Here is a 16,153-nt window from a genome sequence, read left to right on the forward strand (position 1 = left end):
TTATTATCTTAAAAATAAAGTTAGAGTGGCTTCCTTTGTTGGGAAGGATTGGCCCATAGTTAGGAGAGGAAGAGAGGAGGACTTTTTGGGCTGGCGGTGTTCTATTCCTTAACCTGGGTGAGTGTTCACACAGGTGTTTGCTTTGTAATATATATTGAGCTATATATCATTATTTTTGACTCTCTCTCTCTTTCTCTCTCTCTGTCTCTCTCTCTGTCTCTCTGTCTCTCTCTCTCTCTCTCTCTCTCTCTCTGTGTGTGTGTGTGTGTATACACACACATATATATATAAAACCTCCATATAACACGGTTATTAGGTTCATAAACTGCTGCGTTATGCAAATCCGTGTTATCCAAAACAAAGAACTAGTACAAAAAAGGGGGCTAGTTTCCAAAAATTAAAAAAAAACAAAACCCATACTATTATATTTTTATACGTAAAAGAAATATCTTTATTAAAGCAATTTTCATCAAAAGATAACATATTGATATGCATTAAATAATGTTTTATTCATCATCAATTCTAAGCTCTTATTACGTTCCGTGTTGCTCAGGGATTTTACTAATTTCGAATGATATATCGTTTGCTCTTAAAAGCTCTTGTTATGCTCGTGTTGTTTGGGGATTTCTCTAACTCACGAACCGTGTTAGGGTGAAACTATGTTATAGAAGTGCCATGTTATATGGGGGCTACCTATATATATAATTCAATAAATGGGATACAATGTTTTAAAACATAAATTACTTACTCTACTCATTTCAAATATAGCAGTAAACCAAACTATTATTTAGGTTGCTTAAAAACACCAGAAGTCCTTGATTTAATTATTTTTCCAATAATGCTTCAATTAATCTTTTTTGGTTAATTTATTCTCACATTCTCCTTCCTACATTACTTTGCATTAATTTGGCAAAGTAAACTAATATTGAATGAGAATCAAATGCTGTGACATCATGTGGGGATAGAGCCTCAGAGAGCAGTTTCCAGGCTCTCGGCCTCATGTGGAAAGGTGCTGACTCGGGTAGTAGATGGCGGTCAGCTGTGGCTAGTTAGCCGTCAGCTGTAGCCCTTGAGCCATTGGCCACTAACATATAACTGTCACGGCTGCGTTAGGGAGGCAAGTCGAGGAGAGAGTCGGTCACTTGGCAGAAAGCGGACAGCAGGTCGCACGTTGTATGACTCCAGCCTCCAGTGAGACTATAGCAGTATGACTCCCCTACCTGTGGCTCCGTGGGTGTTCCTTTTTGGCCTAGCCATATCCTGCGTTCTTGTGTGGGGAGCGGGACCAGAGGCCCCGCAGGCCGCCCTGCCCGACACATCATCTGGATAAACAGCTTGTTAAATTCTTAGATTGCTTTGGGTATTTATTTTGGTTTTAGAACTGACTTCAAAGTATAAATATAGAGAGAATGATAGTACAATCATTGGGGGAAGGACTTAAAAGTTTGTAAATATAATTGTCATGCATGGAGTCATTCAGGGTCTCTGGTCCAGCTCCTCGCACAGGAACGCAGGACATGGTGAGGCCAAAAAGGAACACCCACGGAGCCATAGGTAGGGGTGTCATACCACTATATACTCGCTGGCGGCTGGGTTGGAGATACAGGAAGCAGGAGCCACACGATCTGCAACCTGCCGTCCACTTCTCTCTGCCAACCAACCTCACTTGCTAGCTGCAATCCGCCATGCTAACTGCAATCTGCTCTTATTAGCTCAGCCACCATCTTCTTGCTAGCCCCCATTTGCTGCTAGCATAGCCACAACAGTTATATTAGTGGCCAATGGCTCACTGGTTACAGCTAACAGCCAACTAGCCACAGCTGGCCATTCGATCACAGTTGATGGTCATTTATTACCCGAGTGAGCACCTTTCCACGTGAGGGTGAGAGCCTGGAAACTGCACTCCTAGCTCTGTCCCCACAATAATTGAAAAATATTTTTACATGTATTTAACTGACCTACTCTAACAACCCTACTACATATCATATTGATATATTAAAATGAACCTTTTTTGAAGCAATTCTATTATTGATAAAAATAAGAACATCATTACTAAATATAGGTACCACCATATAATGGACCAGCAAATTTAATTTAATTTTGTAAGTTTCTTTCTAAAAATATAGTCTACTATTTCCATCTGAGAGAACAAAAATAAGCAATTGGGTTTTTAGCATCTTCAAAAATGTGAGATTTAAGCCTACTTGCAAGCTAACAAGTTAGCTGGCCACAGTACATGGATGCTGGTAGAAGATGCAAAACTCTTGGGTTAGAAATAAAAGGCTATGGTTCAGGTGTAGAAAGTAGTAGGTGCATCAGCATATTTTGTTCTGGTTTCCTGAGCTCCAATTCCCACAAGCCTAAGAGAAGAATGCCAGGTAATATTAGGTTGGTGCAAAAGTAATTGCGGTTTTTGCAATTATTTTTAACCTTTTAAACCACAATTACTTTTGTACCAACCTAATATTTGCACACTGTGGGTGGTGTTATAGGAGAGTATCTCTGAGTTGAGAGAAATCAAATAAGCCTGCCTACCCCTTGCTCAGGAGAGAGACACTATCTCTGTCTTCCAAAGCCCTAAACAAGTCTACCCTTTGTTCAGATGGAAATACTATCTCTAGCTTCCAAGGCTGTTCAAAGGCTGTTCACTATAAACACAGCTTGAAAAGGTAGTCTGAAATAAAGGGCAGCTAGTGCCTTGCTCATAAGACATACAGAAATGTAAGAGATCCATGAAGAACTGCCTCTCAATGTTGGTTGATAGCTAAAACCCTTTATACAGTTGATGTGAGGCAAATTTTCTTCATTTCTAGAATACTGGCCTGAAATGAATTTAAAAACTTGAAATGGGAACCAAATTATTTGACAGTTCATATTACATTCAGAATGTTTGGGATAGTCATAATCACATTGTAGGACCTTAAATATACCATATATAGTGCATATATATATATATATATATATATATAATACACACACGTATCCATATGGCTAATTTTCTGCCGCCTCAATTAACATGTAAATTACTTGAGAATAATGACTATGTATGTTTGTGCATATGTGTGATTTAGTCTCTTCTTGTGATTCTTACATTACTTTGCATTAATTTAACTAATAACATGGTTAAAATTCTTTTTCTCTCTCTCTCTCTTCCTTCCTTCCTTTCTTTCTTTCTTTCTTTCTTTCTTTCTTTCTTTCTTTCTTTCTTTCTTTCTTTCTTTCTTTCTTTCTTTCTTTCTTTCTTTCTTTCTTTCTTTCTTTCCTTCTTTCTCTTTCTTTTGTTGTCAACTCCATTGCCATAAGAACAACAAAAAATGTTTCTGTAATCTGAGGGTTCTAACAGTCATCAAAGATGACAATATTTTCTTATTTTCAAGATCATCTATCCACAGACTCTGGCAATGCCCCCACACGTAGTGGAAAGTCAGTGAACATTCTTGCATTTTAGTCGGCTTGAACTCAGGACCCCCTTCCACAGTTGGTAAGCCAGTCGTTGTTCTTAGTGATGTGTTCATTGACACATGCTGTGCTTTGAAAATAGAAAACATTCCTTTTCCTTACACCTGTAGAGAGTCACCTTAAGTTTAAAGACTCTTGTTCATTTATGGTGATTCTAGCGTACAGATGTATAGAACTGAGTGAGCAATGATATGTGTGTCTCCAGGAATATTTGCTTTAGTATGAGATAAGAAATAAGTCAAGGAGTACCTATTTTTCCTTCCTTCACGAACTGTCCCTCGGCCCCCCCCCACCCCCCATTTTAATCCTCTTCAATAGGAATTGGGCAGCCAGAGTTTATGGTTGACATACGATTCACATAAGTTCCTCCGGAGGCTTAATCATCCAAACAATGCTTGGGAAACACTCGGGTCTTCTTTTCTATATTAAACATTTCTGTTAACAAGAAATGCGGAAAGTACAAGATGTTTCCGTACTCCTTCCACATCAAAATTACCTCCCACGGGAACTAGAAAATGTGTGTCAATGTGAATTACCGTCTATAAGGTTACTCGCCCGGCCGCTCTGGGGTCTTGCCCACAAAGGGTGAGGCCCCGCCCGCCCAAGGCGCTCTCTGCAGGAGTAGGCTGCTGGGGAGTGGGGGCAAGGCGCAGGCTAAACTTGGGGCTCGGGATGTTTGAATGCCACCGAAATTGCTGTCCTACCCAAACGAGTCAGGGAGAGGGGCGAGGAGTGCCTGCGCGAGCTGAGTGAGTGCTTACGCAGCAGCGAGATCCGCGCTGGGATAATTAGAGAGGAGTTGGGCAGAGCCGAGTCCTCTTTTAGTACCGGCAGCTGCGGCGGCAATAGCGGCCGCAGCCGGAGGGGCGCGCCTGACTCCCGCCGCCCGGGCGCGCACAGCAAGAGGCCCGCGCCCACCGCCCCGGCGGCTCCGGGTTCACAAAGGCGGCGGCCCCCCGTGTGGCCTTCTCCATCCAGACGTTCGATTCTCGATCCCTTCTCTCCTGAAGGCGAGAATGGCAGGGCTGGATGAGGACCCGGGACAGCGGTGGCCCTAGCTCTGCACCCCCCACCCCTCCTGCTGGGAGTGGCAGCCGGCTGCTCGCGGAAGATGTGGCCACGGCTGCTCCCCAGTGCGTCTACGGCCGGTGTCCCCGCTACCGCCCCTCTTCTCTGCTGGATCCATCCCACCGAGAGGAGTTGATGTGGCTGTCGCCGCCGCCGTTGCTGAAGCCGCGGCTGATGGATGCCAGGGAGTGCCGCATTGCTTAGCGTCCGCGCCTCCGGGTTTGCTGGTAGGAGCCGTCTGCTTTTTCTTCTCGTTTGCTCTGGGGTTTTATATAAAAGGTAGAGACATTTTGATTGTATTCACCACTCTTATTCTCCACCCTCACCCCACCCCGCATGTGTAATGTACGTTCCCAGAAAGATCCCTTAGGCCTCCCGCAGCAATTCCGTTGAAATAAAGGGCTAGAGGAAGGCAGAAGTTGGGGGTGGGGTTGGGGGAGCCCCCACTGGTGCCAATGCCACCAGAAACCCTTCTGGTGTCTTATGAGATCACGGTGTACCTAAGAGGGGAGCGGGGAAGGTGTTCTATCTGCAGAGTCTCCACCTAATTGGATTAGAATAATTTTAAGTGAAATCCCACAAACGTCTTTTAAAAATAGAATCTTTAATAAGCAGAAGGAGAAATAAGCTCCTTTGCCCCCTCTTTCTCTTTCTCTCTTTTTCTTTCCGGCAAAGATGCTCTCTCCCCGCCTGCAGCTCAGCGCTGAAGAGCCACCTTATTATTAATCAGAATTCCCATCGTTATCCCTAGCAGGAGCATCCTTCCGTAGGGACCGCAGAAGCATCACAGTGCTGGGGCTGAGATGTGCGTGGTGTTTGTTTTTGTTACATCTTGGGAGAGAAGAGGACAGTACCCAGATCAGCACCACCCGTGCTGGGTGCGATTAGGGGTATTTTGTTAGGAGAGTGAAAGGACGAGAAGAGGAGCGCTGGGACCGCCAGAGGTCCACATCTTTTTAAAGGAAAGGGAAGAGGGAAACAAAGTGGGGGCGTTGTTTTTAGGGGGTGGGGAAATAAGTTTATATTCTACATAGAAAAGCTGTTGGAAAGCAGGAGCAACAGGGTACTTGATTGGACACCACGACAAATCATTTCCTGTAAAGAAGAGGAAGCAGGCAGCATCGAGTTCTGGAGGTCAGAGTGTAGTGGTGACAAGAACCAGGTTTGTTGCGGGACAGTCATTAAGAAGAAAGGAAGGCTTGGGAAAAAGTAGAGCAATGACTCATTTACAAGCTGGGCTCTCTCCTGAGACCCTGGAGAAAGCGCGCCTGGAGCTCAACGAGAACCCAGACACACTGCACCAGGACATCCAGGAGGTGAGGGATATGGTCATCACCAGACCGGACATTGGCTTTCTGCGCACAGATGATGCCTTCATCTTACGCTTCTTGCGGGCCAGGAAGTTTCATCACTTTGAGGCCTTCCGCCTCCTGGCCCAGTACTTTGAGTACAGGCAGCAGAACCTGGATATGTTTAAAAGCTTCAAGGCCACTGACCCTGGCATCAAGCAGGCACTGAAGGATGGTTTCCCTGGGGGCCTGGCCAATCTGGACCACTACGGCAGGAAGATTCTAGTCCTTTTCGCTGCCAACTGGGATCAGAGCAGGTAAATACTAAATCCCAACTGGTATTGAGATTCCTTTACTCTCCCATTTTTCAGAATTTATCCTCAGTAGTGTCATAGCTTTACTGCTTTGATGTCTATGTTTATTTGACTGGGAAAAAAAGAGAAACTGAAACTGAAAAATGAGTTTTTGGTGGTTGCCTTGTGTGGGTGTGTGTGAGAGGAGAGCTTTTGTTTTATTTTTTTCCTTTGAAACTCTTACTTCACCAGCACCCAGTTTCTACTGCAGTTTGAAGTGCTTCCTGAACCACATTATTGTGCTGCAATCTAAGTCATTTAACTTCTAAATAAAGCTGCTCCATTTTTCACTTCCTGAATAAGTGTACTGTTCTGTGGAGAAATTATATGAGAATGGAGAGAACTTTTTCCCCTTCCTTCTAAAGAAATTCTTAAACTAGATTCATCTTCGTCATCATCACCATCATCACCATCTCTCTCTTTAGTTACTGAGATTTTATTTTTTAAGAATAGTCTGACGTTCAACCAAGATCAAGTAGTTTTATTGCTTGGGACCTTTTCTGCTTGGTGATGTATAGATGAAGGAATAACATGATATGTGTCACTTCAGTGAGAGGGAAGAGTTGTATCCTCTGTCGCTGAGCGTGCCAACTGATGCTGAAATAAAGGCTGACTGGTGTGCTTGTTCTACACCTGCCACTAATCTAAAGAATATGTTTCCTGTCTGATGTGATTTTCATCTTTTGGAAGGAGCAGAAAGTGTTCAGATATGTCACTTGGTAGACTTTTAGAGCCCTCTTGCTTTTTAATGGAGGAGACAGAATAGTCTTATTTAATCTACATTATGATAGAAAAAGGCAGAGTGACTCTTCTACTTACTTCCTCAATCAGAATTATTTACTCAGACTGAAAAATATAAGAAATTATAAAAGGCTCTAGTATAAGGTAGTTTCAATTAAGTTCAAAGTTAATATATTTCATGGAGCTTGAAAATGTTATCAGAACTATGAATCATAAGAAGCTGGTTGTTGAAACATTGGCGTATTTTTAGCTCTGTGAATGGTGACTTTTGATGCATCTGGTTAGTTTAAACCATCTCTGGAAATTGTAAAAGACGTTTCAGTGACTGAGAAATGTTGTAACTCTGTAGATAGGCTTCTCAGAGTCTTGGGATCTTAAAATGTAAATTAATATTTTTACCAGATTTTTACCCTTGAATTTTTCACATTTTCTCTGTATTTCTAGTTTGAGAACTACCCTGATTATTTTTTTTTTTAGGTAAATACATAAAGACAAACTACTACCCAAAGAATCATGAAATTATTAAGCTAAGAAACACAGAGAGAGAGTTAGCTACTGAGGGGGAATGGAGCTCCATTACTTACTCGGGTTAGTTATGTAGAGATCGCTCTACTTTTTATCAGGTAGTAAACTTTACAGGACCATGAAATGTCATGCTTTGACCACATTTTCTTTAAAAAGTTGTGTTTTTTTTTCATCTGAGAAGTACATTGTAGGGTCACACAAACCGATGATTGTGTGTTTCAGAATTGAAAACTTTTATTCAAGAAAAAACCTAATATCCATTTGTCAGACTGGAACTTCATTATTAAGCCACAGTGAAATGGGAGTGGTAGAAATTTTATATTTAAATATCTCAAAGTCTGCTAAAGATATCGTTAGGGAGGCAGATTGCATTTAAGGAGACATGAATTTACATTAGACCGATTTGTATTTATTTTTATAAGTGAACTAATATTCATACTGATTTGCAAACCTAATTAAGATGAAAATCACTTATCGTTCTCATGTCTATGGGAAGTTGATTATTGCAGATTACTAAAGCAAATATGTTTTTGTTGTCATGTTGATCTCATGCTTTCTTACAAAGGATAGGTTACTAGTAATCAAAATCTAGCTCCCTGGATATCTAAAGTGGGAGGGAATTTATCAATTGGTATGTAGAACTATTTTTATTAAATCTACAGAAAATCTTAAATATTAAAATTTTGCATATGTGAAATTAAAAATGAGAAGCTGTGTTCTGTAAAAATACCCTATCAGGATGTATAGGCTAATAATTGTAAATCTGATTTCTATGGTGGGAAATGAACAAACATAACCAAGAAGATATAGTACATCAAGGTCAAAAGATATAAAAGTTATTTAGAGCTTGTCTAAAATTCAGTTGTTTCCTCTGACTATATTCTTAAAAAAAATAAAAAAGTCACTCCCTCTTTGTCCCTGTCTGTCTCTCATTCCGGATCTACATATACCCAACAACAAGAACTAGTGGATAAATAGGGTTGCCCTCTTGCCATCCTCTGTGAACCTTTATCATTGGGATATGTGCATAAGAACTGCCCTGAAACCGGCAGGACAGCTGCCTTTCTGGCAGTACCCAGATGTCACCAGCTTTTCTCCTACCTTTGGCCTAAATCCCCTTTGTTCTTCTACTCTGCAGCCTCACGTCTTATCTGTCTTGATGCCTACAGAAATTTCTAGCATTTTTCCTAGATGTTTACCTTACTATTACTTCGTTAATTGGTATGCCCCATGCCAAATCCTGTCACTCCTCCCCTCTTCTGTGAGTCAGATGTTCTCAGCTCCCTTCTCTGATCCTGCCACCCATATAACTTGGGTCTCTTGAGAAGACTGCCCATCTGAACACCTTATTTTTGAGTTGTCAGTGAATTACCTGGCTTTCAACAACTTTAAAAAACCTAGCATTGTTTTAAAGAAGCAAAATAGCATTGTTTTAAGGAAACAATAGGTGGGAATGTCCACTATCAGGCAAGCTCCAGATATGAGGTAGAAGATAATGCCCCCCTTTATTGGAAAATAAATTATTTCCAACTTCCCAAAGGGAAAAAGGAAGATTTTTAAAATAAATTCTGCAGAACTTCGTAAAGAATTCTGAAACAATTCATCTGTATAACAAAAAAAGACTAAGCCTAATGTTACTATCTTTATAACAGCACCTGAATTAGAGTTAATCCTCAATAAATATTTGTTGAGTTGAATTGAGTTATGCATTTAAAAAATAATTCTAAGCAGGAAGTCATTTGATATATTCTTTCTCCTATATTAAACTTATAGGAAAGTTTTCTGTGCTCCTCAGGAGACCGGAAATAGTAAATGTGTGTGAGATGCTGACTATAAATAAAACAGTGTCTCTACTGCAATGTAATGCCGGTCAGTTTCAGGTTATTGAATTGGACCATTTCCAAAGCTTTTACAAGAGACATGGAATCTTCAGGAAGACAAGGTAAAATAATATTTACAGTGTATCTACCTTCTAATAAATCTGAAAAAATTGAAATACTGAAATGTCAAAATGAATTTCAGTGTGGTCTGTGGTTCTTTTTAAAAAAGAATAGAACAGACTCAGATGACTTATTACATTTATTGAGCAGGCTATCCTTGGAAAAAAAATCATAGAATTATTTTATCCTCTTTCAGTCTAACATAATTTCTGCAAAAAGCAAAAATAAATTCCACAAAATAAAAAATAAAAAATTGGAATGTTTCAGCACATCCCTTGGATGTAGTAGCCCTCTGTGCATTCATTACATGCTGTATTTCTTTCATCAGTGATAGTGCCCTGCTTAGGACTCAGCAGATTCCTTCAAATTTCCACCTGATTTCAACAACAGAATGTGAGGATAATGTCCCATGAAGCTAGAAGAGATTATACTACCTTAAGTAAAGGAAGTTTGGAATAAAAGTAGATCATGGACTACACCCTAGGGCATGAAAGCAGGTATCTGAGAAATCGAAATTTACTGGTATATACTTACTGGGAATATTCATGAGTAAATTGCATCACCTGAACTATAATGATGACATCTATTCTGACAATTGCTTGTAATTTTTCAGTTAAACTGCAAGTAGTATTTTATCTCATTAAACTTATAAAGTAGTTCTCTAGATTTCAGTATCGTAAAGAACCATTTATCAGGATTCTGGTTAAGAACTGTTAAAAAACAATTAAATGCAGCTAAACTGAAATGATTCTTAATACAGATGCAATTCAGAAGCACTGACTGTCTTGCAACACTCTTTGGCTTGTCATAATGGACATTGATTATCACTTAGAATATTGAAGCTCTGGAAGGGATAGAGGCTGACTGGTCAGGCATTGCTATGATCCTCAAGCTTAATCCAGAATTTGCTAAAACAAGCATTATTGTCAATTTGTTTATTTTGTGTAGCTTTTTCATAAAAATGAAAATATCATACAATGGTCAACCATTTGCAGCTTGACTATGCTCCCATTTATTAAAATAATGCGACCAATCTCCAAACTGAAAGAGTTTATGATAATGATAGATTAAAATTTTCAAAATAACCATAGACTATACAGATTTGCTGTAATCTCAGCCACAAAGCTGGGGAGATATACTAAAATAAAATAAAATAAAGTAAAATAAAATAAAATATAAAATAAAAATGACTAGGAATAGATTAAAACAGTCAAGCGCAATTAACTGAATAATTAGGGAGAAACACTCTTACTTGGTAATCTTAAAAACAAAAACCAACCAAACAAAAAAAGATATACATTTTTTTCGCCTGTTTTTACAAGACTTCTTGGCTCAGTTTATCAAAACATTTAAATATTTCTCAACTTATTATTTCATGGTGTTATATATCGTGAAGGGTCAGGAATTTTTACCTTAAAAATCCTGGAGACATTGTTGTGCTGTATTATGGGCAGATTTTGAGATTAGTTCAAAACTAGAAATTGCAGTTGTGGACTCCATGGGGTTTGTGTCCCAGCAGAGCTTCCTTATTGTTTTTTTTTATACAGATGCGCTTTTAACAAATATTCTGGAAACTATAGCTTATTGCAAACTATGCCCTTGGTTCATGCCATGCAAAAAGGGAGAGAAAAAAAAATGTCCTGAGAAACATTAGTTTCTTCAAATTGGAAGAAATCTCTGAGAAAAATAGGACAGTCTCTAAAAACTGGGGCAATTCTGAAGTAATTAGTGAAGTAATTCTGAAACAACAACAAAGACCAAGAGTGCTAACTTTCAGTAGGACTGATTGGGTCCAAACCAGTCTATTTTCATGTTTCAAATATGCAACTTTCAACAAACTTGAAGAGGAGAAAAGAATTTGAGGTTAATACAACATACTGAAAGAATACCTCAAAATAAATGTTTAAATATGTTTTAAAACATGAGTCAAGTTAGTAAATTAATAAATCATCCTTAGTAAATTAATATATGTCTACCACTCTGGTGGAATTATTGAGCTCTTTTATGTCACTGAGGGCAGGTACATGCATTTTGTTAACATAGTAAGAGCACTATTGACATGAGGGAAAGAATGACCCTGCATGTGGGGTCCTTATAACAGCAAATAAACTGAGTGAGTAGTTTTCATATCAAATCAATTTTTGAAAAAAAAGCACACTTTAGTCAAGCATTTGCTACATACATAGAAATTTAGAAAGTGCTAGGAGCAAATAAAGACACAAATAACACATTCTTTGTACCATCAGGGGATGTATAACCTCTCTGGGAAGAAAAAAACTTGAAAAGCTAAAAGTACCAGAAAGGTAGTAAATGCTTAGTGCACCCTTTGCCATTGTTGGGTGCAGGGGCAGCTGGGGCTACTCAGTGCCGTGCAGAGAGAACAGCCTACTGTTCTTTTATTATTTCATTTTAACTAATTAATTAACTCATTTATTCATTTTAGAACACCCTCATAGCATGTGTCAGGCACTCTTTTAAGCACTTAACAAACATTAATTCATGAAATCCTTGTTACAATCATATGAGGTAGGTCCTGTTAATATCCACATTTTGCAGATGAGAAAACTGAGGCACAGAGCAGTTAAGTATTTCACCCATTACTAGTGAATTGGTCAAACTATTTTTGTGTGTATAGATGGCAACATAAATCTGGAAAAAAATTACAATTAAATATAATTGTATCAAAAAAGTAAGCTCTGATCATTAAAACATAACATATGGTTTAGAAAATCTTCATTAAACATCAGAATATAGACAATTATGCACAGAAAGTTAAGTTGATAGAATAAATCTTCTGAAGCAAAGACTGTACTAAGTGGCACTTGCTTAGAATATTTTTCTCTGAAAAGAAGAGTTGACTTTCTATTGTATTTGTTTTTCCAGCACAATTTTGTTTTGTTTTATTTTAATTTGGTGGTGGTAGGTGCACAGTTTTTAAACTTTTTTCAAAGAAAGACATTTTTCCTCTAGATATTTTATTTCTAATGATTCTCTTGTTTTCACTCACCTATATTCCCACAGCAGTAAAGTTAAAAGCAAGGCTCAGACAAATAATCTGTGCTTAGTGATATAAACCAGACACACGAATATTTCAGAATTTGTATTTTCGCCAGGGTTTGTAGACTTATCCTCTTCCCAACCCAACTCTTACGGATGTCTGTTGCTCTTTCTCCACGAAAGCCCCGTGCTAAGGCCAGGCTAGAATGTGCACTGGTACCTGGCATGGAACCATGCTAGTATTGACTTACTGATCTATCTTCTGACACACATTATGCCACTGAGACATGAGAAAGCAGAACTCTGTTCTAGGTATGAGACACCATAGGGAGTGGAGAGAACTATGGTGTCAGAAAGACCTGGTTTTTCATCTAGGCTCCTGTTTTACTCCCATGGTGATTCTGGCAAATGGTTTAAATTCTGTGAGACCTCGTATCTTCATCTCTAAAATTCTCTGAGACCTCATCTGTCCTCATCTTCAGACCTCATCTTCAAGATAATAGGAACAAAGCCAGCACTGAAACTTGGGGTTTGTTTTCAGACTAAGATAATGCATTGGAAATTCCTTTGGAAATGTTAAATAATAGCACAAGTAGGAGTATTATTATTATTACCCCTCAGTAATATAAAACACATAGATGAGTTCATCAACTCTAGCACTAATGATACCTCGAGGCATTAATAAGGGTAATTCTTATTCGGTGTCTCTCCCATAGAACGTTTCTACCAGGAAGTGCTTCAGAACTGGTTTAATGAAAACTGAGGTGCAGGCGCAGCCTTAATGAAGAATTTAATAATGGCTGATTGATTTAGTGACAAAGGGAAATTGCTTGGTGTTGTGCTACTCAATGTGATGCCAAGATGCCAGTTTTTCCCTGTCAGACTGAAAGGATTGGAGAGTAGGAAGGAAATAACCTGCTTGTGATTTAGGTTGCTCTTTGCACTGATTGTAAGCTGATGATACAACTCTGTGAAACCCAGAGAGAAACATAGGCCACATGGCCCCCAAAAACCTTGCATGGCCAGAAGTAGCAGTAGAAGCTTCCCTGCTCTTCATTGCACAGACACTAGTAAGTAGGAGAATTGAATGTCAAAGTCTTCTCCATCTAGTTTTGACATAGCAGTTTTGATCTCTTCCAAGAGCAATGGTTTACATAGGCTGGTGTCTCAGTTGTAAAATATTTTACTTGTATCCTTACTTCCTCTTACTATGTGCTGGCATCACCCTTTCCAAGTAGATTTCAGATTCAGGCTTTAGTTAATGCTATTTTGGGACGCACAACCAGGAGTCAAGAGCAGCATTAGTTTGTTATTTATGGCTTTCTTCCAACACACAAGGGGAGAATAGATGGTGGAGTGCCTATGATTGGGGTGAAAACCCCAAACATGAACATGTGGAATACTTATTGTGCTGACAATTGATAAATTGTAACAGTTAAAAATAATTTCAAAGAGAAGAATGATGGTGGGATTCCTGAAGAGAGAAAATTCATAAAGTACTCCATTTCTTTGGAAGATATTTTACAGACTTTGGCAAGATCTCGTTTAGTAATGTTCTGCTTCGGATTAACCTGCTGAGCTGCTAATGGTAGTAATGTGACATGTTTGACAACAGGGCTGCAGTATCAAGAGTGGTGTTGACCTGCCCTATGAATGCAATTAGCGAGGGCGTTTTTATGTTTCTTTTCTTAAACTTATACATCGATAGGATTTATTTATGTAAAGATCGTTTGATTCTCTTTTTGGAGCAAGATATTAGAATTTAGAACTAGGTTAGATTTACTCTTGAAAACTTTGCAAACCTGCTTTTCTTCATTGCTCATCCTGGGATTTGCCTTATTTCAGTTTCTTTGGAATGATAATATGTACATAAATTTGTCTCTTGATTTGGACACAGTTTTGTAAAACCTTAGTTAAAGTGTGTTACTGAAAACAATTTGCCTCGTGTTTTCAGCCCTTCCGGTGCCATGATTTTTTTCTTGCTACACACAATGCACCATCCTTCCAAAGCTGATTTCAGATTCAAGTTTTACTTAATCCTATCTTAGTAGTAATACTATTCAGTATTCTTATAGGTAACAAGAAGGATCATGAGGGAAAAATTCTGAGTTGGACTTTTCTAATTTTTAATTTTCTTTACCATCATATTATTATAAACTTCGGAAATTAAAAATGAGTATTTTTTAAGAGGAAGGTCTACATTTTAACCAGAAATATAGCTTGCTTGAACTTTCCAGTTTGTATAGGTTTATAGGCTTTTGATCATAACACTGTGTTAAGTTATTATATTTAAAAAAGGAGATAGGCCAGCGATACATATTTCACTGATTTGAAGACAAACAAGTAATAGAGTTCTACAAAAGTTTTATTTTCTTGTGTATTCAGGAAGTATTTTGGGTTGTCATGTCCTTAGCATTGTAAACAGCCTGTATACTATCCAGAGATTTAAAAATAATCCCTTGATCTTGCCTTTTACAATAGTAATATGCTATCTAAAGATCATCATTCAGGTTTCAAGTAAAAGATAAAAACAAATATTCTTCAGTTCTGATGATACCCTGTCCTGTACACTATATCTGTGGTTAACATTACACACACACAAAAATACGCTGTGTGTATTCCAATCATCCAACATGTATTACATCTGTTGTACACCTAGCATTGTGCGAAAGCTTTCACCTGGATCATGCCTTTGACTTCCCTTCCTGCCTCCATCGCCCACCCCCTACCAGTGCCAGTGACGTGAGCACAGGTGCTTCCACTTTCTCAGCTAATGGAATTGAGCCTCAGAATTATAAATCAATGACATGCCCAGGGCCACACAGCAAATGAGGGGTAGAGAAGACACCATACCCTATGCTTGGTTAATGCTGGAATCCCAGAGAGATCCTATTCCAGCAGAGAAGGAAATGAGACTCAGAGAATGTGAGAAGTCACCTGAAGTATCACTGATAATTTATTCCTTCCATTCTGAACTACAATGTTTTCTCCATTAGCCTCCAACTGCTTCTGGAAGTAAAAACATTACTATTCTCTCATGTATTCACTGTCTCATACTGTCTTCCTGGTGAGGCCATCACTTCCACGAAATGCCAGTAATTTCTATTCCCACTCCACCACCCTCGCACCCCAACTCTTCCTGAGTTCAAGATTTCTTTCTCAAGCTTTTCCTGGACATCTCTACCTGAATGTCTGAGGAGAAAACAACTTGAAATGTGGTGTGCTCAAAAATTGAAATGGTTGACCTATTCCATACATTTGCTGATTCCTTTTAAAATGCTGAAATTCCCTTCTTAGAATAATTATCTCATTTTTCTCTCAACTCTGACTGCGTTACTTCCTTCACTTCCCTGAATTTAGGGTGTGTTTGCTTTTGATTCCAGAATTTTCAACCTGGAGCTCTCCCTTAGTTTAGGATCTACTTTTTTTCAGATGTTTAGTTGATACCAATTGTTTGCACTATATGTTTCCCAAGTCCAACAGGTCCGATCCCAAGCTGCGTTTCCAGCCACCCCCAACTGAATCCTCTTTTGTGCATTATTGATTTTGATTACAGATGTTACCATTTATTCAGGCTCTGAAGCTAGAATCTGTGTCATCCTTTGTTTTTCCCTCAGTCTTAGTCCCTAATTCTAATTGTCAAATTTTAACAAGTTCACTTCTGAAATATTTCTAAAATTTGGCTTCTTGTCGCCATTCTTACCTCCACTGCCTTTGTCGAGCAGTGTCTTAACCTACAGTTAATGTTGCTGCACTCTAGTCCATTTTACAGGAATATAAG

At 38.9% G+C, this 16,153-nt stretch overlaps 1 protein-coding gene across 2 annotated transcripts in view; it reads left to right on the forward strand.

The window, feature by feature from the left end:
- Positions 1-4,181: 4,181 nt before the first annotated feature.
- Positions 4,182-16,153, forward strand: part of CLVS2 (clavesin 2) — a 75,158-nt gene continuing 63,186 nt past the window's right edge. The window contains exons 1-2 of one of the 2 annotated variants that reach the window (XM_033102106.1): positions 4,182-4,754; positions 5,203-6,133. In XM_033102106.1, coding sequence (XP_032957997.1) covers positions 5,745-6,133 — 389 coding nt within the window. In that variant the 5' untranslated portion in view covers positions 4,182-4,754; positions 5,203-5,744. Of the gene's footprint in view, positions 4,807-5,202; positions 6,134-16,153 lie in introns of both variants that reach the window. The other variant, XM_033102113.1, reaches the window with a different exon arrangement.

Source organism: Rhinolophus ferrumequinum, chromosome 3 (genome assembly GCF_004115265.2).
Source record: "Rhinolophus ferrumequinum isolate MPI-CBG mRhiFer1 chromosome 3, mRhiFer1_v1.p, whole genome shotgun sequence".
Lineage (NCBI taxonomy): Eukaryota > Metazoa > Chordata > Mammalia > Chiroptera > Rhinolophidae > Rhinolophus > Rhinolophus ferrumequinum.